This window comes from Dermacentor variabilis, chromosome 11 (genome assembly GCF_050947875.1).
Source record: "Dermacentor variabilis isolate Ectoservices chromosome 11, ASM5094787v1, whole genome shotgun sequence".
NCBI lineage: Eukaryota > Metazoa > Arthropoda > Arachnida > Ixodida > Ixodidae > Dermacentor > Dermacentor variabilis.
Window position 1 is genome coordinate 11,703,215 of NC_134578.1, and position 27,532 is coordinate 11,730,746.

At 42.9% G+C, this 27,532-nt stretch overlaps 1 protein-coding gene across 1 annotated transcript; it reads right to left on the minus strand.

Moving 5' to 3' along the window:
- Window positions 1-2,249: 2,249 nt before the first annotated feature.
- On the minus strand, window positions 2,250-25,557 carry LOC142564857 (venom metalloproteinase BumaMPs1-like). Its single transcript, XM_075676037.1, has 14 exons — window positions 25,401-25,557; window positions 22,015-22,187; window positions 20,849-20,941; window positions 20,542-20,662; window positions 19,871-19,933; window positions 17,416-17,555; window positions 10,422-10,493; window positions 9,999-10,120; window positions 9,664-9,716; window positions 9,252-9,360; window positions 8,317-8,484; window positions 7,438-7,579; window positions 3,856-3,969; window positions 2,250-2,426 (listed from the first exon to the last, which is right to left on the minus strand). The coding sequence occupies exons 1-14, from the start codon at window positions 25,543-25,545 to the stop codon at window positions 2,382-2,384; spliced, it is 1,560 nt and encodes a 519-aa protein (XP_075532152.1). The 5' UTR covers window positions 25,546-25,557; the 3' UTR covers window positions 2,250-2,381.
- Between the last annotated feature and the right edge of the window lie 1,975 nt (window positions 25,558-27,532).

The following is a 27,532-nucleotide window of genomic DNA, read 5'->3' on the forward strand; positions in this document are numbered from 1 at the left end:
AGTTAGAGAAAGAGAAACCGTTTATCGGATGCAAAGAATGGGAACAGATATGACTATGGAGACAAGAATGGCAAGTAAGAAATTGGAAGGGAAAACCTGCACGATAATACGAAGGGAAGATTTATTTATTTATTTATTTATTTATTTATTTATTTATTTATTTATTACAAATACCTACAGCGTCCGAGTTGGGCATTAACGTAGGGGCGTTAATTACAAGCATAAAGGTCAAAGATTGAACTTCGCCAAAAACGGCATTATATCAGTTATGCTATTAAAAATACAATCATCGTAATTAGTACAGAAAGACAACACATCCAATACTAACATCACACGATTATAAAATTCCTTACACAATGCATAAAACGGCACACTGGAAATACTGTCTAAATCAGATTCATGTAATGTTCTCTATGGCAGATGAAAAATTGGGTGCAGACACTACCTCATCCGGGAGCAAATTACATTCTGCGATTGCTCGCAGAAAGAACGAAAACTTAAATACAATAATACGACTTTGGTAGGCCCTTACTTGCTTGGGATTGTCGCGTCTCTTAGACTGATAATGAGGTGGTTTTAAATATATGTTCTTATCGATTCCTGTGTTACCGCTGTTAAAGTTGTGTAAAAGCTTTAACGTGATTATTTTTCTGCGTGTGGACAGCAACTTCCACCCTAGATTGTCCCGGATTTGCGAAACTCTAATTTTGTAGTTGTAGATGCCCGTGACGAATCTTGCAGCCCTTTCCTGAACACGCTCTAACTTATCTTCAAGAACTTTTGTGACGGGGTCCCATGCTGCGCAAGCGTATTGTGCCCTGCTATTTAAGGCGCGAGCTGGTTGCCTAAGAACGAAGACATACTGGAGCAAATATGCAGGTCTGTGCTGCAGCAAGAAAATAGGAGACCACTCAGCACTTCCGAATGGAATGCGAAGGAATTCACCCAGTGATACCCGGAAGTAACGCGCACCTTCCTGAAGCGCTTGCATGTAAAGTGGACGGAATCATCAATCGGTGAGCAGTGGAGAGAAGCAAATCATGTTTAGAGTATCGGTGACAAGAAAGCAGGAGAGAGAGAGAGAGTGATACCGGATCCATTACAGGCATAGGTAGCGGTTCAAGGTAGGTTGAGAAATCTTCAGAAAGAGAAAAAAGATTAAAGATTTGCATAAACAAAAATGCTAGAACAAGAAGCATGTTGAGCCCAGTTGATCCACTCCAGCAGGCTAGGTGGCTATTTGCCACCGCCCCGTCTCAAGTGGGATGCCAATAAATCATCGCCCATCACCCTAATTTTCGTCGTTCTCTCCCTTGCAAAAGCTGCTTTTTTGTTATGCATAACAAATTAGTCATTACATCAGCCTAATCCTTCAATCTTGCTTTACTTATTATTTTTCATTAGTGTTCCGTTAAGATTTGTGCTAATATGTGTCCCATATCAGTTTAAGTGTCCTAAAAAGCGTATTATTAAGTAAGTTCACGAATCGGTTCTTACACTGTGTTGTCCGTGTGATAAGATTTCAGGCTCGTTTGATTGAACGACCACCTGCAATTACACAAATCAAGAATCTGTATTGGCTCTCCTTACCGATCTGTTCGGATACCGCCAATGTGTCTGGAGTGACCGAGTTCCGGCTCTGGACTGCACCTACCTGCGACATCTACCGGTGACTGTTTGCTTTGATACCTGTCAGCGAGGAGTGGTCATGAGCATGTCTACAGATAAAACTACGACTGAGGCTCAGGCTACGTGCGTTGGTTTAGCGAGGACAGCTTTCAAAAAATACTAGAAATAACTTTGGTGCAGCAATCGCTCAGCTACGACGAGAATGAGGCATATTTTTTTACGCATATTAAGACACACAACAAAGGAAGAAGCTAAACGACGGCACTTGGTTTTGTGAAATCATGATTACCTACTTGAGCATTCATATATATATGCATGCGCATATGAATGTTCAAGCAGAAAAGAAGATTTAACAGTTGAGTTAAAAAAAAAACTTATTGCTATGTGCACTGCAACTTCAAGTTCAGTCGCCATGGCTTCGTTGCCAATTTCTTTAAAATTTAGTGCACAGACACAGAAACTTCTGAGTGCTACAGGTACATGCACACTGAGTTTCAAAAAAATTCAGAAGCAGGCTTGCAGCTGTTCTACAGCAATTCTGAATTGCCCATTTCAAAAAAGTTGAGAAACCCAGAACTCAAAGGTGATGGATGCTTGGCAGCATAAATTAATACCGCAGATTTCAAAAAAGCAAAAGAACTTTATTTTTAGCATTGACTTTCACGTTAGTGTGATTTCCGGAGCTAATGAGATAAATGTAGGCGCTTGACCATGTGACGCATTTGGAAGGCATCGATGCTACCGTGAAAGTGTTAGCGCTCCCATTTGAAGTTGCCGCAAATACCCTTTCGGCATGTCTGAAAAGAAAAGCGTAATTTAATTATTTCGAAATATCTGTGCAACGTGTAGGGTAAAGCAAATTTTCGCAGACGATCCAGAATATCATACAGTAAAAGCTTTTGTTCACCTACTGAAACAAGTTTGCAATGAAGCTGACCAAACCCGTCATTAGTTAACAAATTCATGTAAAACTCCTCGATCTTGAAGCACTTTCTCTTTATTAGCAGACAATTGCCGCTCTGTTGCTAATTGAGATGTCTATGAATAGTGGTGCTCTTGCTTCCGCTAAAAAGTAATGAAGTTGATAAAAGCCCTCCGTCCTTGTTATGCAACATGCAAAAAGAACGGCGGGGCGTAGGGTTACGCAGTTCAAACCGCCAAACGATCAGAGATTTCAAATTTATGGTCAATCACATTATGCATGGATTGAATCACAAGCAAGGGGAAGTTACACGAAAATACCTCGTATTTTCGTGTAACTTCCGGACACTCGAGCTCACAAGGTGTACAGGCGCATTGTGCCTGCGTCCAAGCCGTCCCTGAAAATCCTTGTAGCGCCTGGGCGGACATTTTAAAGCGAAAGCTTTACTGGCCGCGAACTTACGATTTCGCCGTGGCGGTGCTCCGAGGCAGGCACATGACGTCACAAGGCGCGCCTCGCCACGGATATTTCTCTCTCACTCGCTCCCTAGCCACTACTGCGCATGTGCCACTAGTAGCACCGAGCAATGCACCGAGCCACAGGTGTTCCGCCGCTTCGCAGCGCCGCGCCTTTCCGACGTCACCGTTTGGTATGACGTAACACTGAGTTTCTCGTTGTTGCGCTCGCCTCCGCTCGCTTCGCCAGCTGCATCGCATGCCTAATAACATGTCGGAGGATTGAAAAGGAGAGCTTGCGTGCGCCGCAACCAGAGTTGAGGCGACAGTATGGACGGCGACAATTCTGATAAGCAGGAGGAGGCCTAGAATCGACATCGGAACGAGATAAAGAGGAAACGAATCGCCCAGGAAATAGCCGAACAGCGCACCGAACGACTGGCTAAACGCCGCAACATAGCTAGACAACCAGGCTAAGCTGGACTTGCAATCAAGGTTAACTAAGGATACCCATGCTACCCATGCTTAGCTTTCGCTACGTATATCCTGGCATAGCCGAGCTAAGCCACCGTCAATTTTAGACTAGAATGACGATGAATCAGCGTTTTGCGGTGATTGTGGGCAGGACAACCCACGGGCTTGGGACTCCGTGTGCGTCCTATATTCAGGACATGTCGTTCAAGTCATCGCTGTAAAAATCACAAGTTCCCACTCCTGAATAGGCTACCAGAAGACGAAGCAATATCCCATGGAGTATAGGCTGTATGTTCTATGTGATGTATGAAAAATCTGTTAGAATAATAATTTTAAAAAAGGCGGTAAAGATACAAGCATGCTGGAGCTACCTACCTTGCCCTCAGCACACTGCATTCCTTCGGGGACGAATTCCGTATTGCACCTACCAGGGCCATAGTACGTTCTCAAACAGCATTGAAACCGGCATTCTTCTAGCATGTCCGGTTTCTAAAAATGAAAAAAATGAGAGGTTACTCAACGTCACATACTTTTATAACACCTTCCGAGTACAGAAGTATTAATATGCACTCAGATAATAACACTTGAGGAAAAATGAGATCAGACTCAAGTGATTCCTTCGACCCTAAACTCATGTACTGCGATAGCTGCATTATCACCAAGTAAAAGCCGCCAGTTTATTTTTACATGTTTGTGTCTTCCTCAAGGACTCCCTCTCTTTAATTGCGGGAGAATTGCCAGGATGTCAGTGGTGCCGGGATAGGTGGTTGAGGGTGCGGGGAGTGTTCGAAAAGTAATGTTATAATTCAAATTAGGAATTTCAAAAAATTTAATAGCACAGTTATGCTGTGAACAAGGACAACTATGCGCACATTGCCGTACTCTTCTGCTACAGCATAAATTCTTGCGCCCTCCGAAATGCGTGGACATACGCCACTGCTCTCAAATTTGCTGTAGAGCAAAAGCAAACGTTGCACTAATTAACAAGCGCTGTTGCTGGGTTATAACCACACTTGTTGCACGACATATTGCAGGCTTGGGATACGTATTGCCAGCTTCAGCTCGGCGAAAGATAGAAATACCTCGTCGTTTCTAACTGACTCATATCCGCTGCACGTCAAGGACCTTTGTCATCCCGTGAGGATTCGTGTGATTTCATAAAACTGTGGAATCAGCACCAGCAACACGTACTACAAACGTAGGTTGAAATTAGAACAGAACATGGCTCATCAGAAAGCTTTGACTGCGTCGGGATTTATGATGATTGTACGTAGTGGTTACCAAGCTGCAGAGTAGCAGCCTAAGTGGATGTCCTCGTTAGCTGCATGTTTTTGCCTGCCTGAGTAGTAGCCATGCGTGTACTTTAATTATACCGCTTGTAGTGACATACCGTCTTATTTCTATGCAGTAAAGATTTCCTTTAATGTTGTGTCATAGCACTATCGTTAGCACAGCCGGCTCTCAAGTACACATTACTGCAGTGACACTGGGGAAAACACGGGCGAAAAAGACGGGAGATGCAAATTGCAGACGATGCACAAAACGAGAACAAGGCAAAAGCGTCAGCCAATGTTTCGACAAGTGGACTTGTCATACGTCGCCTTGAAAAAGACAAGTGCACTTATCTAAACGTTGGCTCCCGCATTCACAGTCTTCTCGTTTTGCTCATTTCAGTGACACTGGTTACATTCCCTGCAGTTAGATTTTCAGCTCGGCTTCTTTTAGGAAGCCAACTGCAATTTCTTGTGCCCGAACATTTTCGTGAGCCGATTCCGAAGATTGTGCAGTGTAGCACGGTCGTAAAGACCGCACGGGGATACGGCTCCAACGGTACCATACACCGGTACTGGCTGGTAAGAGGAACATTCTCGAATTCTTCCCTCGTGACAGCTAGTGACGGCTGTACTCCGTTCCATACATAGCATTCAACGCTGTGTAAACTACGCAAGAAGCTTGGTCAAGAAAATTTATCACTCCGCGCATTCCGTCTGTGCTTCGCTGGGCGTTCCGTCCATGCTTCACTGGGCGCCAACAGGGTTCGCTCGTACGAGCATACACGAGAGGATCCTCCCGACAGGTTGCAAATAAAAACAAAACCCAAACAACAACAAAAATACTAATGTTCTAAAACAACGCTTTAACAACCGCATACCACAGTGTGTATGTTTCTAAGGGTTAAAGGTTCTTTCATTCAGTACTGAGCCTCTATAAAATCAGTTGCGCACAACTAAGGTCCGAAAACATAGAACTACACTCAAATACGAACGAAGCCACCGCAAAAAGTCTGTCTAGCCTCCACAGCGTTCACTTCTATGTATGAAACGGAGTATAGCGTTTTGAGAAAGAGTCGTTGCGACGCCGCACCTCTGGTCGAAGACGCCTGAGAGGGGCTGTGCCAACGATGTCGTTTGAAACGCGGCACCGTCTGCAATGAGAGGCGGTTCCATACGCTGCACGGGGTTCCCAACTGGTGCTCGGGGAAGGGGTGCTCGAAGCAACAGTTGGCTCCCGCTTACAGGCAAAGAAAGGCGGCAAGGGAAGCGCCACGCATAACACAGCGCCGTCATAGTGCCACAAATAACCAGCTCCCGAAGCATGCTAAACGCATTTTTTTCGATAGCAGCCTGGGTTGGTTCCTTATTGTCTTTTTTCCGTCTCTACATGGCGATGGTGAAGCTCAGGCTGAGGAAGCGTCCTGAACACAGTTAACCCTGAGACGATAACGGTCGTGGTTAGCGTTGCAAAATGGACAGACGCACTAGGCAAAACCAGTTTCGAGTGCTTGACTGGCTGTCGCAATAAGAAAATAAACTGTCAAAAGATATACAGAGCTCGTTTCTTCATATGTCGCTACTCTGTAAAACACAACTTGAATGAACAAAAACACACGAAAACGCTTATGTTACGAACCTTGAGCTCATGCTGCAGAACCCACGGGGGCAAAAATTTACCGGAGACGCGACGTCATTCATAGCTCCCCATGAAGCTTTGGGACCCTTAAACCACCAATCAATAATCAATCAATAATACATTCAAAAAGAGAGAAGTAGGGATGCATCCATCTTGTCCACCGTAATAGAGTCGGTGAAGTTAAGGCCCATACACCACCCCAGAATAATTCTGAAAAAATGGGCTAGTTGGTTATTGACACTATAAAAACAGTTATAGTGCTACGGAAGACGAAGGCCAACACAATATGTTCGACCTGTGTACAGCCTGCGCAGTTCGTATTTGTTTCCGTATTTGCCAGCGCCGTACAACGTTTCATAACACACCACACATTCCACTATAATGCGCCATGGTCAAATGTTAAGTCAAATTTTCGACCTAAGCCCGTCTGGCCAGGAAGAAACAAAGTTGAAATAAAACATACAGTCGTCAAATAAAAATAAATGCAATATGTCATTGATGGCCTTTCGGGGTCCCTACGGGTGCATATCAGATTTATTTCAAGCGGTACGAGAATAGCGATGAATGCCGGGTATTTTATTGTGGTCGACGGCACTTTGTGGATGTCTCTTTGTAGACCTTCTGGAGAAAATTTTGATGTATAATCATTAGCATGCACACAACAAAAACTCAAAGCCCCCCTCCCCTCTCCCGCCTTACTCCTGCCCTCGTGAAAGAAGCATAGCTTGAGCCGCAGCGCATGTAGATACTTAAATAGACAATCTTTTTGTTTAAATAGACAATCTTTTAACCACCACTGACGTTCGTTCAACAATGCGATCCTTTAAATAGCAATGTGAGGCTCGCTTTTGATATCTGCACAAATGCACCAATGTCTCTTTTGTCTGCTGCATAAATACTCATACACAGCTGCTGTTTTTGTTTTTTTTTATAGAATCCACATGGTGTCAAACAGCAAGATGCCATTACAACTTTTTTCGTGTCTTAGTATGCTAGATATAAGCGGGGCTTGTGAGTGTAGTGAAAACAGTTACGTTGAAGTTATACCATCAACGGAACGCCGCGTCCCTGATTCTTCGTCAGAATGTTGCAGTAATCTTCGGCTGTGATCAGTTGGCCTGGTGCTTTCCGATGACTCGACATGTAATCCTTGTCGGAGTTTTCGTCCAAGCATGTCTGCGGCACGTGCCTGTAATTTTAAAAGAAAAACTCTACATTTTTTAAAATAAGCGAGACATTAAACAAGAATATTGCTCCAAAGAGAGCGCCACAGCCATTGACTGAGTCATTTGCTCTAAAATCTGATGCTGACTCCATGGCCTTAACTTACGCTCACAGCGCATTTCTGGCCTTTATCGTATAGATTCCCGCTGCACTGCAGCTTGCCAGCCACGGAAGGTACATTCGCTTTCATCGTATTTGTTGGTGCATGCGCCTTGATGCCCTGAGTCTGCTGAATGCACGCAATTGTACAGCTCACAAATGGGGCCGGTGTCACACAAGCTCTGTCTCTCGAGGACAATGTCTAGGACATCGTTTGCTGTCCCATTTACCTCACTCATTACAGTTCTTGTGCACAGAATCACGGGAAGAGAGCAAGCAAAACATGCTTTCCAGATGTCTTGTGGTATCGCTAAAGTCGCGGCAGGTTTTTGGGGTGCAGTTCAGGATTCTCTATGTAAGGTGACAAATCCACCAGCTCAGTCGGAACCTGTTGCCTGCCTACCCCATGGCGCTATCAGGACCCTTCCTCATGAACCTTTCCCTATGGCTTGTTTCGTAATTGTTTTAATGTTGTCGTTCGCTTCAAAGCTGTTCTTTTTTTCCTTCTTCCGTAAACAACCAAACACCTTATGTCTACGTGAGTGATTCGCGGCATTGTTCTGGATTGATTTCGGTGTTAATTCTCAGTTCGCCAAGATGTACCTGAGTAGCGCCCGTATCTGGCCTTGGCTGCATGGTGACAGCTCGAACTTTTTAGTTCCGCCGTCCGCATAGCTCATGAGGTAGCCCTCTTCCCAGGGACAATCTTTGGCTCCCGGGTTGTTGGGTATTGCTCTCATTCCGGGATCACCGTCATGGACTGAGCCCAACCTGCAGTGGTCCAGGAATTGTATGCACGCATTACTAAGGCTGCAAATTTAAAAACAAAATGGAATTATTAACCCTTTCGACACCCAAGATATTTCCTGGATAACTCTAAAAATCCCCGCATTTCCTTAAACTTTCCCTAGGGTGGCACGTACGGTGCTCATTGAAAAAGTAAATAAATATATTCTGTTTTGCGTGGGCCCAGTGAAGACATCGAATAAGAAACAATGTTTCGAGAAAGACAGTTTCTCTCACAATACATAAAATGATACAAAATATATCTCAACGCACGACAGCAAAACAATGTAAACTACAAAATAATATGCACGAGTGGCCAAACTAAGCAGTAGGCGATGACATGAGCAGTGGAAAGTTAGTGGAAGACGTAGGTCGACATCGCGCCGGCATGAAGTTGTGTTTTAGCCAATGGTCATGTCTCTTTTCCTTATTAATTACACAATGCAAGCAAACATGACAGTTATTTTCTTCTATGACCTTATTGTCAGTGTCCTTCGTACGGCCTTAATTACCAAACAAAATAAGCCCTCAACTACCCTCAGCCTTCTCTCACACAGGGTCGGCGACACACGCAGATTTATAACACCACAAATTGTGCTCTGCAACAGAAACATAATTTGTGCAACACTGCGGTATAGTGTACGTACGGAAACTCAGGAGGGCACTGAGGTGTTCAGTTTCAACTTATTCTCAATTCAATAACAATGAATATGCAGCGGGTAATATGAAAAAGCGGATTAAAAAAAACATACGTGTGTGCAAGCTCGTGGGCAGCAGGGTAAACTCCTTTGAAGCTGCCAGCCGGGTCTTCACCGATGGCGACATTCTGGAATCCACACAGTGTTCCGACGAATGCCAGGCCTGTTTCAGAAAAGGTTGCCAACGTTATCCCAGGCCACCACCTTGCCACCTTATGCGTGAGTAAAATGTTTTGCTTTCCAGGTCTTTTTCGAGCAGGTCTTTTGTTTTACAGTCAATCGCTGTATAGGAGCGCCAGTTCCTCTTTGACCTACCATAATTTGCGAGTGTTGTCATACTAGCAACCTATTGTAATCTTTGATCGTTTTCTATAATACTGTTTCTCTTGCGCAACTGTTTTTATTTATTTCAAGTACTTAGTTTCGAGCACGAAGACGCGCGTATTTTGAGACTCGTGACGCTTACCTGCGACGCCAGTGTCGATAGTTCCAGAAAGCGAAATAGATGCCATTTCCTGGCTGTAAAGTGAAATGACAATGTGGTAGTCATGGTAACGAACGAACTGTGTACAAAGAATGGTAACATTATTTTTACATATTTCAGTAATGCTTCATATATCTTTAAATGCTTCAACATATTCGACGACTAAAAAATTGCAATATATAGATAAGATTTTCCACAATTTTTTTGATTGGCACACAACAATGCGGAACGCTTTTCCGTGCAGTGTGGTTGGTGCAGAAGAATGCTGGCTGCAATATTTCAGTCTTCATATGTAAATATATCAATAGAAGAAAAACCTGGTCATCAAGTAAACGGCGTCAGGGTGTCCTGGGATACTTTGGTCGGCATACTCGGCGAATCTGTTGAGAGTTCTGTCAGCTATTAAATAACCGTCTTCCCTTACTTCGTAGTCCCCATCCTGAAAAAAAATGTAAAAATTAGTACCGATGATAAAAAATTCTTACGTCATAAGTACTTATACTTTATTTTCGTGTTATGTATAGACTGCTGAATTATGCGCCATGCGTCTATCACTTTCACTTATACAAAAAGTTCCGGCGTGATACCTGACGTGCAATTTGTGTGTCGGTGTCTGCAATGTACACACAGCGAAAAACATTCGCATTCGGAAACATTTGATACAAGCCGGTTACATGCCGCACTGTAGACCCACCCCAGAGCTTTCATCATAAATAACGCCATAAAAGTTTGGTGCTTACTGTATTGCGGGTAATGCCCACGATTTTCGTCCTTATTCTGGGGTTCTCCATTCCTTCGTACCATATATTCACCTGGAAATGCCAAATGTGATGATCAAGACTTCGGCTGGAAATGTAATAGTCCTCGCAATGATGCTTCTGCAGCAAATTATACCATTTTAAATGTATACATGTGCTATTCCGCCAATTAATGGTAGTGCTAACGGAGATTTGAAGCGTTTGATACGACACTGGCTTGCAGAATAGAAAGAGCTAATTTTTCTGAGTTTCCGTTTTGTTGATCAATGTTTGTAAACGCGTTCCTAACAATGGAAGCGTGTCCCTAAATGCAAGTACTTTTGACATTGAAGAAATTATTGCATATAGGGACAAAGACAACGCTTAAAAACATCGTTTCATGTCTATAAGAGTGTTTGTAGATGCCGCAACAATATCCACATCAATTTTTTCTCACGTTCTTTACGAAACCCCCAAACACCTAGGGGTGCTTATAGAACCAACAATAATTTCTTCGTTATGACAGGTGATCACACTAATTTTCATCAAACTGTTGCCTGCATCAAGTTTATTTAGCCTATTCTAAATACTTCCCACAACCTGGACACTGACACGAAGGGGCTCTTAAGCTTTTCAAATGTTGGCTAAATTGAGCACCAAAGTATAATGAACATAGTGCAATTGAACAAGATTATGGCTCTCGCTTTTTGTTCGGGCTGCGCCCACCGTCAGAAAACGAAATATGTAATTTTTAGTGAAATATTATAGCCGGTATCACAAGTTTGGCAGCAATTATTTTATTTAAGATTGAAATGCGTCAAGCATAGAATGTGTGTTGGACTTTTATTACGGGTTTTGCATTATTTCGTATTTATCATGCATGGACCTTACCACGCTTTGTGCTCTGTTCCTTTTAATCATAAACGTCCATGTGACTATTAATTAGTTTGTGCAGGAGCATGTATAAAAATGTAGTGGGAATCGCAAAATATTCTTTATAATGTTCCTTGTAGAACCACGATTCACTTTAAATGAGCACTAACTTTACATTAGTTTTATATCCTCACCGTCTAAAGAAAGCTTAGTGGCAGTGCATCGTTCATATAGTTATTTCCTCGTCGGATGCTGAGTTCGACTGCATAATTCACTGATTTGTGAATATGATCGACAACCGTAAAGCGTCCTTATTCGTCACTGGATGAGAAGAAAGGGAGTTAACTGAGGCACCCGATTTTTATTAATCATATCGTAAGACGGCAACAAACAAGGACACGAAGGACAACATAGGAGAAATTACTTGCACTTACTAATTGCATTAAAGAAATGAAAAATAATGGCAATAAAGGTGGATGAAAATGCTACTTGCCGCAGGTGGGGAACGATCCCGCGTCTTCGCATTACGCGGCCATTAATTTATCATTTCTTTAATTTATATTAGCTGGTGGAAGTAATTTCTTCTATGTTGTCCTTGGTGTTTGTTGGCTTCTCATGATATGATTAATAAAAATCGGGCCTCTTGGTTAACCCTCTTTCTTCTCGTTCATTACATAACGAGGGTCTCGAATTCGGCCACATTGATGCCTTCAGGTAGGATGTGCGGGTTGATTGACCAGTTGCCTTTACCCATAAAGATCACGTACGTGACGCCTGCGGCAGAAGGGATGTTCCACATCCGCCGCCAAGGTTTGTGAGTGGTGACGCTAAGACTCCCTGGGCTAGTTGTAGTATCAACGCATAAATACCCCGGAAAGTGAATGGGGAAATGGCGCCTCGGTAGCTCAATTGGTTAAAGCATCGCACGCGTAATGTGAAGACGTGGGATCGTTCCCCACCTGCAGCTAGTTCTTTTTTCATCCAATTTCATTGCAGTTAATTTGTCATTTATTTAATTCAGTTAGTAAGTGCAAGTAATTTCCGTATTTTGTCCTTGGTGTCTTTGTTGGCTTCTTACGACTTATTCGTCATTGTAAGATCGAAAGCAATAATAGTAATTGGTGAACTTGTTGATGGAACAGATTTATTTATGCGAATACCTGCAGCGCCACAAGGGCACTGTAGCAGGTGGGGCGGGGGGCATTTCAGAGATATACTGGTACAGAAAGGACTGACCCCAAGAAGCAAATGTACACATACAGAAAGCTCAGAAAGAAAGACGAAGGATAACATGAGGAGGACAACATAGGCAAGAGCAACCGAGAAAACTATAATTCGAAAGGTAAATTGTTGCAATGGGAAAACCATAAACAAAGACACATGGGAAGAAATGATGACATGGTAATATGCAGTGTGATAAATTTAACGATAAATATTTGAACTCGGCACAGGTTTTACATTGATTAATGCTCGTAGGGAGCCTATTCCACAGAGCTTAATTGTGCGGGAAAATTGAACTGCGCAAAACTTCAGTGCGACAGCGCATTTCGAGAACTTTATAATCATTATCACTTCGCTGAGAGACAATGTGTGGAGGCAAAATGTACAGATCTTTGTCTAATCCGGTGACACCAGAGTATATCTATAAAAACATTTGCAGTTTTGCGGTCATTCGATTATGCACTAATTATTTCCAGCCTAAATTTTCTTTAACTGCTGAGACACGGTTGCGAAAGTCATAATTGCCAGAACTAAACCTCGCAGCACCGTTTTGAATTCATTCGAGGTTTTCAAGAAGATACGAGGTTTGAGGGTCCCACGCTGCACAAAGGTGTTAAAGAATTGGACGCACATTTGTAACATAAGGTTAATATTTTACATTTACAGGTGCCTGATAAAAATTACATCTAATGAGGTTAAGTATTCTGGACAAATTTAAAGCGAGATATTTAATATGTTTATTCCACCATAAGTTTTCTGAGAAAATAAGACACCAATATATTTATAATGCTGCATGAACCATTTCGAGACAAAAGCCATTCAAGTTATAAAGTGATCTCCCCGACAGACGCTTTCGGGTAAATGACATGAACTGACATTTTGAACTGTTAAAAGACATCTCCAATTTTTGGCACCATTCATGAATCCTGTTGAGGTCATTCTGTAAGTTGGAGACAGCTCGTTTGTTTAGAACATTTCTATAAACAATATAATCATGTGCAGATAAATGCACTTTCCGTTCAAGGCTCTCCACAATATCATTCATGTAAATTAATAATAACAACGGCCCCAGAACTGAGCCTTGCGGTACACCTGTAGTTACGGTGACTTGAGTTGATGAAACTGCATCGACCAGAACGTGCTGAGTGCACCCAGTTGTGTAACTACTAATGCAATTGATTATAGTAGGGTGTATCGAGAGGCAGGATAATTTATGTATTAGTAAAGCATGAGGAACAGTATCAAAAAGCTTTCTTAAAATAGAAAAATATGCAGTCAATTTGAAATCCTGACTTACAAGAGGGAAACGGTCCATGGCAGAATTCTACTAGTTGCGTTGTACATGACAATACAAGCCTAAGCCCATGTCGGGAATTCAAAAAGAAATTATTGTTATGAAGTTGTTTCAATACGGCAGTGTAAATAATATGCTCAATTGCTTGACAGCTTACGCATGTCAGAGATATGGGCCTGTATTCTTGCACTGAATTTTTAGGGCCGCCTTTATGACTTCGAACTACATCACCTACCTTCCATTAAGCAGGCAATGAACTACTGTGCAATGATTTATTAAATAACACAACTAGGAAGTGGGCTAGTGCTTCAGAACAAGCTCTCATTACCTGAGACGGTATGCCGTCAGGACCACAAGCTTCTTTCGCCTTTAGACTTGTAAGCAGCTTATGGACACCATTGTACGTTACAGTAACCATGGGCATGTACTCAGGCATTTCACGTACTTCAGTGCACGTACAAGACGGATTTAAATAGGAATTCCGACAGCAAGCCTTCTCGTAATCGTCGTACACGGTATTCTCAACAATACTAAATTAATCATTGTGGTCATCTCCTTATTGTTCGCTTTCACAAATTTTCAAAATTCTTTAGGACTTCCTTTGAACTTCATGCCAAGCAAAGAAATATAACTTTGTTTAGATACTTTGATCTTTTCTTTTGTGTTGCCAATTTCTCGCAATGTTTTACAGATATATAGCAGCAAACTCTTGGGCCCTATCACACTAAAGTATGACGATATGAGATAGTAATAGGGGAGTTCTGGGTTGTCTGCAAAAGTATTAGCCTACAGGACATACTGCCTACTGGAGATGCGAACTGCAGCTACAGCACTGGTGATGACATCTAGCTGGGCTTTGTCCAATCACACCGCGTTAGACTCGTTTTCGTGTTACATTGCTGTCATTGTGCAAGAAAAAGAAATCAAGGCAACGTGTTAACGATTACGTCAATGCCAGTACTTCACACCAGTCCCCAAGCTAACTCAGTATCGTTAGTTACTGCTATAACCACTGTGCGTCCTCTCTGATAAAAAAATTGACACCAGATGGCGCCGCCAACCAAATACTCATGTCTCCGATAACCCAGTATTCCGCAAAAGCCAGTAGCGTTACGGGCAAAGTAAAACTGCCTAATGTGTGATTATTAACTGACTTATTTTTTTTATCAAACAGGATACAGAAACTCCTCCTATAACTAGCGCTAAGGTCAGAAGTCCCTTTCAAGACATGGAACGAGGGAGAGCGGCAGGAGAAGATGGAATAACAGCCGATTTAATCAAAGAGGGAGGGGACATATTGCTTGGAGAACTGGCGGCTCTTTATACGAAGTGTCTATCGACTGCAAAGGTCCCAGAAAACTGGAAGAATGCAAACATTATACTAATCCACAAAAAGGGAGACGTTAAAGAATTGAAAAATTATATGCCCATTAGCTTACTCCCAGTATTACATAACATATTTACCAATATAATCTCCAATAGAATGAGGGCAACACTGGACTTTAGTCAACCAAGGGAACAGGCTGGCTTCAGGAAGGGATACTCTACAATGGATCACATCCATGTCATTAATCAGGTTATCGAGAAATCCCCAGAGTATAATAAGCCTCTCTCTGTGGCTTTCATAGATTGCGAAAAGGCATTTTATTCAGTAGCAATACCAACAGTCAAAGCGGCATTACGTAATCAAGGAGTAGAGAACGCTTGCGTAAATACCTTGGAAGATATCTATAGAGGTTCTACAGGTACCTTCATTCTACAGAAGTAGGAAAATACCTATAAAGAAAGAGGTCAGACAGGGAGACACAATCTCTCCAATGCTATTCACTGCGTGCTTGGAAGAAGTATTCAAGCTATTAAACTGGGAAGGCTTAGGAGTAGGGATCGACGGCGAATATCTCAGCAACATTATGCAAAAAAGAGGTGAGGCGTGCAGACAGGACACAAGAGAGGAGAAGTGGACAACGCGAACGCCGGCTATCAACTGAAGGAAGCCCTGAGACGAAAAAGAAAGAAGACACAAAACTCATCTGCGCAAGCTCAAGAAAGGTATCACCACGTGTCAGTCGGGTACATGTGTCGGTCTACGTGAGAGATAACTGTTAATGGATTTAATCTCTTCCTTATGTGAGGTAATCGAAGGCTGACTCACGCACGCACTTCCACCGTTATAGATATGCCATGCCTCTACCATAAGACGCGTGCCTTAACAGTTATCTCTCACGTAGACCGACACATGTACCCGACTGACACGTGGTGATACCTTTCCTGAGCTTGCGCAGATGAGTTTTGTGTCTTCTTTCTTTTTCGCCTCAGTGCTCCCTTCAGTTGATAGTAAAAAATTATAGGGTTTTACGTGCCAAAACCACTTTCTGATTATGAGGCACGCCGTAGTGGGGGACTCCAAAATTTTGACTACTTGGGGTTCTTTAACGTGCACCTAAATCTAAGTACACGGGTGTTTTCGCATTTCGCCCCCATCGAAATGCGGCCGCCGTGGCCGGGATTCCATCCCGCGACCTCGTGCTCAGCAGCCCAACACCATAGCCACTGAGCAACCACGGCGGGTACAATTGATAGTCGGCATTCGTGTTGTCCATCTCTCTACTCTTGTGTCCTGTCTGCACGCCTCACCTCTTTTTTGCATAAGGAATCCTTACCAACTAGCTCAGCTTTCTGTCGTTCTAAGTATCAGCAACCTTCGATATGCCGATGACATTGTTCTGTTGAGCAACAAGGCAGACGAGTTCCAACAAATGATTGAAGACCTCAACAGAGAAAGTGAATGAGTGGGGTTGAAAATTAATGTACAGAAAACAAAGATAATGTTCAACAGCCTGGCAAGGGAACAAGAGTTCAGGATCGCCAGTCGGCCTCTAGAGTCTGTGAAGTAGTCCGTTTGCCTAGGTCAATTATGCACTGGGAACCCTCATCATGAGAAGGAAATTCACAGACGAATAAAAATGGGTTGCATCGTATACGGCAGACATCGCGAGCTCCTGACTGGAAGCTTACCATTATCATTGAAAAGGAAGATATACAATCAGCGCATTTTACCAGTGCTGACATATGGGGCAGAGACTTGGAGACTGACAAAGAAGCTTTAGAGCAAGTTAAGGACCGCGCAAAGAGCAACGGAACGAAGATTGCTAGGCATAACGTTAAGAGACGAAAGAGAGCGCTTTAGATCAGAGAGCAAACGGGTATAGACAATATTCTAACTGACATCAAGCGAAAAGAAATGGAGCTGGGCAGGTCATGTAATACGTAGGTTAGATAACCACTGGGCCATTAGGGTTACAGAATGAGTACCAAGAGAAGGGAAACGCAATCGAAATTAGGACATTCGCGGGCGCTAGTTGGAATTGGTTGGCTCAGATCAGGGGTAATTGGAGATCGCAGGGAGAGACCTTCGTCCTGCAGTGGACATAAAACAGGCGGATAATGATAATGATCACTTCATATTTGTAAACGAAATACGCAACATTTTCAAAGGACTTGTTAAGTGACCAGGGTTAAATGATACAACATAAGAAATCGAGACCAATATCTTATGTATAGAGCAGAAGATACACAGGACAGAGGCCACTCAGGAAGAGTGGGTCTTACTGCGTTCATTAGGACGGCGATGTAGGCGATGAGTTCTTCGTTTGTCTCGAACTGCTTCTCGTGGCTGCTGCAAGACACTACATGGACTTCTGCGACGTACTCTTCGGGCAGCTCCCTATTCGCCGGTAGTGGTGGCTCAGCTGCACGATATACAGCATCTTACAGCTTACTTCATGTTCAAAATTACTATGTTCATCCAGAATTCAGTTTCACCTCATTTCTTGCACTTTCCGAATCCCGAAAAAAGTACCGTTGGAAAACAAATTAAGCATTGACAATTCTCCGGTGAACTTTTCAGAGATTACAGAATGCGGACGACATGCGAGAACTTTCTGCAGGAATGTCAGATACAAGAATATGAATAATTTGCAGTCTAACATGCTTCAATATCTATATGTCAAGCCTCATGAAGAATAAGCTTGATGTAGATACTGCGAAAAACGAAAAGTGGACCTGCTACATGCAGACGTACGGACACTCAGAACAAACACCCAGCGATCAACCTCAAAAATCATTTCACTAAAACAGCGTGCGCATATTATTCAAACTTGCAGCTGAGTTTTCGTGAGAAGTATCTCAAGATCTATGCGACGCATTTACAATTGCGCACACAGGACCACGGAGGCATAGACTAATACCGTTAGTTGATTAATGTTTTTCGAACCAGTTCCATTTATCGGCAACTCTCATATGCGGCGATTAGCTGCAGGACAATCGCAAACGTGATTTTTGCACTTGCAATGATTTTGTTTCGCATGAATATATAGAATAGCGAGGTCGTACAGTTTGTAAAAAAATTCTCTGATTGTGCCAGATACTATACTTCGATTCCCAAACCGAGCATGCTGCGAGTGCCAGTCTATGGGTGTATTGACGTGGCACCAGTGAGCAACAAAGTAATATTTTTCTTCAGCGCATGGTCGGCTAGAGCCTATAATGCCACCTATTGTAGCTTCTCGTTCCGAGACCCTTTCTTCTGTATTGTCAAGGGACTAAACATAAAACTTCAAAAAGCGCTACAATTAGCAAATTCGACTGAAATACGATGTTCGTATGAAATGTTGTCAATTTTAGGCTTTCTTTTTGATGCCTACTAAAAAGAGCACCACCTTGTGGTTATCTTTGCAGTTCACAGGTTACGCGACCATCAGCAGACTCCCACATTTTCGGCGAATTATCGTTACCGGATTCTGCAACACAGGGCTTATGGAGATTTTCGCAAACGGTATGACTAAAGAGCTCTGGATTTCACTATGAAGAATACTACCCTTTGGCACAGTGTCTAATAACCTATAGGTGACAGTAGACGCTGTCACCATAAGGATTGCCGCCGTAGAGACAGGGCTTATTGGACATCGCACGGAGAGGCCTTTGTCCTACAGTAGACATAAAATAGGCTGATTATGATGATGACGGTGGAGGAGCTTGTCCAATGCGTGCTCGTTGTTCACGGTATCAGGGCTTCTACGTTAAATGACGCTTTGTGGTTAATCCGCATAAATGTTTGCTACGCATGAGGTGGGCGTAAATGTACGCAACAACCCCAGCTCCTTCGTCTTGTCTGTATGGAATCACATGCAGAAGCCCGGTGTTGTGCCTCGTCGTCATAACTTTGCGGCAGTGCTTTGGTTGTGAAATGTGGCAGGCATGTGGGGACACGTGTAACCTGTTGCATGTGACAATGTTCGCAGTAGGTTTTATTTCAGCATATTTTTGTCTATGATATACTTCCAGTGAGGAACAGGTAACATTGTGTGGTTTACTAGATGGCTTTCCATGACAAGACCTGTGAACAGAAGCTGTATGGTTGGGGCACGCCTCTGCAAATGCATTACTCCAATCATTCTTGGTGTTTTCTGTAAGAGTGTTTTAGCACATACAAATAAAGTTATGTCGTTAAATGAAAGGAAGGTTTGTCAGGAGCTACCAGACAGACGGTACCAGTAAAAACAGCTAGCCAGTATGGCAGTGGTGTGAGACCCTCCGCTTGCAAGCAGTGACAGCCGTTTGCAGTGAGTATGATTCTAAGCCACTGCACGCATTTGAAATTTATTGAACTGTATGAGCATTTGTTGAAGAAGCTGACATTTCTTGTTAGGATCGAAGGAAGTTGCAAAAAATATTTCTTCTCTAGCGTTAATTATTGATTTGCCACGAGAAATACGGACAATGAAGTTAAATTGAGTTTGAACTACTACTGCAGGCTATGCTCTAAGCATTTTGGAGAAGTCCCTTACCAGATAGGTTACTTATGTTTTAACTTATGTTTGCGCAGGTGCACATGGTTGTCTCCACCACTGTCTCTCTCTCTATCTACCGTATTCTTTTACGTGTGCTTTGGTAAAAGCAGTAACGGATTACCAGCTCGACTAAGTATGCACCCTACAGAGTTAACCGCGTCATGTCATTCCAGTTTACCTGTCAGAAAAAGGAAAGAAAATATCGCAACACTTACTCGATGACCCCCATGGCACGTTGTACCAAGGAACATTGAAGGGTGTGATCCAAGTGTCAGTCGCTGAAAAAGGCAGACGGCAGAAACATGACTCGAAGAAGCAAGAGTTTGTAGCAGTCAACTTGACTGGGACAGTGCTTGAACGGGAAATGATGTGAACTACGCTTGCATGTTGCGCCCAATGGAACCGACCCTGGTTTCAACACGTGCACTCAAGGCGCGCGTAGCTTGCGAGACTGCTTTAGATGACGTGCGATTGTTGTGTTGCGCTGTTCTTGAAGCTGGGCTTGAAATATCGTGCAGATTATTTTTTTTAGCATAGGACAGTATGCTTCTGTCTACCATTTGGCGTTCTCGGTACTTTCTCATAAAATTGTAATGAAAATAGTTTGACGGTGCCTTCTGTTGTCATGGGACGTTACATCAATCAATTAAGTGAATGAAGATACATCACGAATTCCTTGGGTCAAAGCAAGACAAACAACAAAACAAATATGATCAAGCACTTTTATGAGCATCGGTAGCGCTATTGGCAATAACATAAACACAATGACATTACAAACAGTTGCCTGAACTCCTTTCAGGCAAATCATTACCTCTACAAGATCACGTAAGACTTGTGCGACTCTAAGATGGATAGAGATACCAAAAATACCCCTTTCCGTACTAACTTTCGTCAAACTTTTGCTTTACGTCGTCAATTTCGTAAACTTTATGAAGTATTGTAGCATCTCCGGAGCGTTCGCTCGATGGCATTGGTTTTATCCTTAATGTAGCGCTTAATATGCCTTCCTGAAAAAGAAGGAAAAAAGAAGTCCACTTGATAAACCCGGTGCTTATAAGATATTCATGCAATCTATGCACTAGACGTTTAAATGTGTCTGAAGCTTTTTTGGGACTAAATTCATTTTCACTTGTGCACCGTCATACTACACTGCAGTAAATTAAACTCAATAATCTGATGAATGACGCGCTTACCACTTTCACTGAGTGGTCGTCTTCGTAAAGCATAATCGACGATTGATACTTGCTGTCGTGGTACAGGTTTTCTTCTATACGAGAGCCATTCCACTGGATAAAAAGAGGGCTTTAATCAAACCCAGCAAGATAATTTTTTGTCATTAAGTAAGGACACTAAAGGGACACCAAAGAGAAACAGTGTGTCACTTTCGGCAGGTCATATATGACAGATAAGGCTGATAAGGCAGAGAAAGTAAGGTATTGTTTCAAAACTTTGTTTTCATTTATTTCGGTATAACTGCATGAAGATAAAATGAAGGCCAAACAACCTTTTCTTGAATATCACGCCAAAATCCCAGCAAGGTGCATGTCACTGTGACCATACGGATTTCATTTCATTTTTGTATCTTTTGATCATTGGGGCATTGTAAAACTCTCTAAACATGCCAAGTACAGTCTGTTGCTCTCTTACGTTGCAATTCAGTCCGTCTTAACTGAAGAAAAGTTGCTACGCCTGAGCAACGGGAGCTTAACGACGTCGCGACAACTCGTCTTTCGTTTTGCGTCTCTGATGGCTTACAAAACCTCCTTTCACGGCAAAAGTGGCTTTCCTGTTATTTAGGCAATTTAATATTACAGATTTAATTACTTTTTGCTTTAGGGTCCCTTCAGTAGTAAATATCGAAGTCGTACCGTGTGCAATGGTCATTCGTGTTGAGAGGTGTTGACAGTGTTCTCACCGATGAAATGGAAAACTGTCATCTAAACAGCTAGTAACTCGAAGCTACAAAGGACACCAACACGAGTTTCTCAGAACGAAAGCTTTGCAGTTGAAGAAAGATCCGCCCTGATCCGGGATTTGAACTCGAGACCAACGCCTTTACATTCTAACAACTGGCCTAACCAGTAGGCTAGAAGTTCGTATTTAGTATCCCAGTGCTTCGAGCTGTCAATTATTTCGCTCTCACTCAGCGATCTGCTAGCTCTGAGAAGTCATTGGTCCCGGGTTCAGATCTCGGACCAGGACGAATATTTCTTCCGATGCGAGGCTTTCTTTCTGGGAAACTCGCATGGGTCTCCTCTGTAGCTTCGCACTACAAGTCGGATGAATGATGATTTTTTTTCCTTTCATGAACACTCTCCACCCTGCGGGCTCTCGCAGAACTCATTTGCCATGTTCTCACCAATGTATCTTCGGACTGCCTGCCAGAATTGGTCGTGAAAAAGAGGTCATCGGCCAACACTGAGCTCTTCTGCAGGTGCAGCGTCATGTCGTCGTTAATTCGAAGGAGCAACCGTCCATCGTCGCTTCTCTGCTGCAACAGCTTTGGGTAAACGAATTCTTCCCTGAGAGAGACTTGAGGAAGGAAGTGCGAAATCAGAAATGACGCTCTGTATTTGACAACTTGCGAAACGTGTCTCGTTTAGCCCTTTCAGACGTCATTTCAATTTGTTGAGTTTCATGGCACTTCTTTCAGATTAGGAATCATAAAAAGCATTACCACTGTACAATATATTAACAGTTTTAATTCTTTAGTGTGTTTTGTTTTTTAACAGAATCTGGATTGCATGCTACAGGACCACCACATATAAAAACCTCAACACGTTTATGTCTAGCAGGCTTGAAAAGCCCCTATCCAGCCACATGAAAATTATGACTGATGCAACAGGTAGTGAAAAACAGCGAAAGGTGTGAACCCACTACATAAGACGGCATATTACTCTTACTGAGCAGAATGATCAACCATTCACTTTCCCACTCGGTCTACTAAAACGTCTTGCGCATGACATTCAAACTTGCTGCATATTTCAGATCAGAAGTATTTAAACATGCACGTGACACGTTTTAAATATCCCATTCAATAATATTTTAGCTATGATGTAGTGTCGTAGCGTGTACAGTTGTGTACGCAGCACCTGAAAGGGCCAATGTAGCAATATGGAGCAAGCAATAGAGGGTGCTGAACTAAAATTGATGTATATAGGGAGTGATCATGTGTTGTTATGTACGCGGTATTGTTGTCTCGTTCAACGCTTCCGCAACTCTTCTAGAGATAAGCGGATCTACATGCCGCTTAGCTTTTTCCTCATGCTGGCTGCAAAGAACTCTGGCAACTTTAATGACGCCAGTGCATACCGAAAACTGTATAATCTAAAACAAATGTCAACACGGTGGGAAGTTACAATGATTTAAAAGTTTGATTCCAGTGGTAAAGTGGTCGGGAAGCGATGTTTAAAATGCAGGAAATTTTTTTTTATTTCAGAAGGCTCTTGCGGTTCTTGTTATAAAAAGAGGCCATGATTAGTGTTTTTCAGTAAAATAGCATAAGCTCTTATAAAATCCCTGTCACGCTGTGCCACCGCTCACCTGAATTTCTTGCCTGGTTTCAACAAGCTCTAATCATGTCATTTTTTCTGAATTCACGCGAACAACATATAAGCCCAGAATTATGGCACACACGACCCCAACTATTCTCGGTATATATCGCGGAAGAGCACCTTAAAAGGAAATATTGCACCTGGACACAATAAACAAAGCCTTCCGTGCCTTGAGAAAAGCAATGAATGGTGTGGTGACAACGACAAAAAAGAAGCAGGCCGACAAACTGCAATTTACATCTACGTGACGCGAATTATTGCGGGGATTGTTGCCTCTCAAGACACCGACGTATGTTGAGCTGGTGGGGCCCATGAGGCGCTAAACACGCTTTGTCGTTTTCCTATTGCCTAGAGTTTTTATACGTCGAAGGAGCGAGCGAACGAACGAACGATCGAATGAGCAAGCGAACGAACACGTACTCCCTACTGTTGCACGTACGCTATGACCCAGTTGCACATATGCAGTGGCTTCAGGGGCACATGTCCAGTCGGCCTAGTGCACATACCCAGTGACGCATACCTTTAGAGTACACAGTTGTCAAGATCGCCCAGTGAAAACGCCAACACGCACGCCAAAAACTGAGTTGAGTTGAAGAATACTTCACACAAAGTAAATATACGGCTACAACTGGAGCCCTTAGCGAACAAACTGTAGCGACCGCTGCACTCCGGTTCGTATTGTGGGTCCAGGTTTCCGCTATCACGATGTGACCTAATACATCTTCGGCGATGCCCGTAGACGGATAGATTGATGACCTTGTGAGAGCCAAATTATATAAGAACAGCCGCAACTGCGAAAAGGAAAAACATGTCATTTGCACAGAAGGCCCGAGATGAATGCCAGTGGTCGCAGTCGCTTTCCTTATGTTCTGCAGACAAACAATATGTCGACCTGGAATACATCTACAGCAAGTATATAGTACAACCGACTGACGGACGTCATTATGGTGATAACATGTATCCTAGGGCACAGAACTTATTAGGGCTAGCGGATGACGCCAATATTATTGTATGGAATATCCTGCAGCACAAGAAATTTCAACGCTTAACATGTGGAGAGCCACGCGCCCTCTGAAAGACGTCACGTTATCAATAGCCTATTCATCACCCCTTCACGAAAAAGTCTTTCCCAGCGATGTCCACTTTTCTCTGCATCTGTCTCGCAAAAGGATAGACAGTTGGGCGAGTTGGTACGGTAACATGATCTTGGCTTGTAGCGCGAAGTGAACACGGACACGGTCCTGTCTGCTTTTTTCTGCGTCCGTGTTCCCTTCGCGCTACAAGCCAAGATCATGTGCATCTATCTCTGCATTGTCTAATCTTAACCGATCACATAATTCTCCGTCAGCATCGACTGGATGTTCTCCGTTTGGAATCAGTTCTCTTAGTCTAGTGCAAATTGTAAATAGCTGCACATTTGTGTTTGCTAGTATGAATAAATGACATGAGGACGATAGCAGCGAGAATCTAAACATTGTTCCGGACGGTAGTTCCAGGCTGCGCTGCGACACATGCCAAATATAGTCACATCTACGCGTGGTAGAAGGGACCGATAGAATTCGCCATCACAGTCACGCTCACGCGATATTCGTATCGAAATACAAATTTCAGTTTGTAGGAGTAGTTGAAGTAAATGAAGTGAATTCAAGGGTTTTACATGTCAAAACCATGATATTATTTTTACGCACGCTGCAGTGGGGGACTCCAGATTAATTTTGGCCACCAGGGGATCTTGAGCGTGCTCCTAATGCAAGGGACACGGATGTTTTTGCATTTTGTCAATACCGTAATGCGGCCGCCGCGGCCGGGATTACACCTCGCGACCTCGTGCTTAGCAGTGCAGTGCCATAGCCGCTAATCCACCGCGGCGGGTGTATATGAGTAGTTGTTCTTGCGGCCTACGCAATGATCCACAAACTAGTAGTGCCATCTGAAGCGACTAGAAGTCCCCATTTGGCGCAGAGTCCGTGTCCCCGCAAACATTTGTGGCCGACTGTACCTATTAGTACCCGTTGGAACACCCAATCTTGAAAAGCGGGAACTTTAATTAGTGTTTACTGCTACCAGAAAGATAAATAACTTGAACATTTTCGTATTGGCCCTATCATATTTTGTAATGTTGGTCTTATAAAATTTAAGTAGGCACTAAATTCACTATCAGCGCCAATGTGCTTAAATATTTGTGACTCACCTGCTAAAATGGCGTTGGCAAAGCTCATAAACAATGCTAGAAAGAACATGCTCCTAAGAAGTAAGCACCCAGCGACAGCTCTCCCGTGTACAAGCGCGCAAATTTCACTGCAAATTTTGGTTATATACATGTTTTCATGTGGCATTACCCACTTGACAGACAGCTGCTGTTGACAACTCTTGATGTGAGTTTTTAACTTAAAGCCGCAAACCCGGTCTGTCATATATTTACCTGAGCTTATGTCAGTTCACTCATCTTGCCCAAAGACGGAATGTAAAAGGAAAAGGGGCTAGCATTTCAGTTTATTTAAGGCCAATGGTAGGGGACCTCACTTTTTATTCACGTTTGAGGAAGTGCCATATCTGCGCGCATGGTTTGTTATGAGCAACTTCTGGGCTTATAAAAGCAAAAAAAAGGTGCTTAAGTTCGTAAGGACATATAATTGAAATACAGTCGTGAAAAACATGGACACCAGAAGAACGAGGAGGCATCCCTGCTGTACTTATCGTTTTTCGTGTCCGTGTTTTGTACAGTGCATTGGCGTACCATGTACTTCCGGGTGTATTCACTACTGCATTGACAACGTTCATTTAAAACTTTCATATAAAACGTTTATTTAAAATCCCAGCGCTTTTAAAACGTTCAACAGAAGCTCTAGTCTAAACATACGGAGCTATTTCCTGATCCTCTACGCTAGTGAGCCGTTTTTTCAAAGTGCTTTGACGCTCGAAAGGTTCTCACAAAAGCTCATTCAGTAAAATTAAGCTTCAAACACGAACATAACGTCTTTTTATGTCATTTGCCCGCTTTCGAATTACGCACATCATCACATATCAACTAATCCGTTTGCACAACTTCGTCCTGTTGTTTTATGTTAACGAGTACAGAAGGGTATAGAGCGTGACCACCGCTTTTATCATTCATACCTAAGGACCTAGAACTAGCTTATGTGTTGTGAACAAAATTTTTATAGCAGTCCCGAAAAAGAAATACATAGGTGCCTCGTTTGTCAAAACAAACGCGTCAGTTAAGGGCACGGACATTGTTGAGTTCTTCTTGCGTCCTTGTCGTAGAGCTCCTGGCTCTTGAAAACTCTTGAAGAGAGGTGAAGGAAAGAGTCACTGACCTTCTCCTGGCCAATCAGCTTGGGCACGTGAAACTGACGTCGTTCTGCCAACTGCGGAGTATTCCCTGTGTTAGCTGGTTAAACATAGGTATTAGAAGAGCGGCTAAAGCTGGCCCGCACACACAATCTGTGTGCATGTGCGGAGATTTGAGCTCCCCTTTCCACCTCTACTGTGCTCAGGGGCATCGCAAAATTATGCTGCATAATCCCATGTGCACAGAGATTTGGATACATTTACGAATAGCCCATGTATTCGCAAGCTAATGGTGCATGAAAACTAGTTTGTTACTTCATTAAATTATTACCAATATATTGACCCAATTTGTCGCAGTCTCAGAGCCAGATTGCCCTCTCCACCACCGCGGTATGTCCAAAAGTAGCCTGATGGAACGCAAAAACATTTGCTTTGAACTGCCGTTGTATTGAAAAAGCAGATTCAACCTGACTTGAGATTATGCACGAGGAGTTTGAAGGCTGTGTAGGTTTAAGTATTGAGCTGGACGATACTTTTTTGAAGTAACAGGCGATGCATCGCTTAGGGTTTCTTTTTTTCTTCTTCTATGAACCTGACTTGGGCACGAGTTGCTTGGCAAAGCTTGGAAAATACACAGTGCACATGGTGTTTTGGAAACTACAACACGCGACACTTCTAATGTTTTCACGCACTGCAGAACACCGTGATATCATTTAGAAATCTCAGCTGTAGGTTTTATTTTAGGTTTCTATAACGGAACGCTTTTATCTAAATCCTGTCATGAGGTGAGAGTGATAATGACCATGAAAATTGAAAGGAATAGAATACGGATTTCGGCACAAATGAATATACACAATAATTTACAGTCCGCATAAGTGTTGTGGCTTGTGTGCGTGACTGGGCGATGTAGGCTCACGAGCACTTATTGTTTGTAATATGGCTGTCATTAGTAAAAGAGAGAGAAAAGAGCACAGGATCCACGGCAATTTCCCCAGATTGCACAAAAGCTTGTGAACAATTTCGGAACTCGGG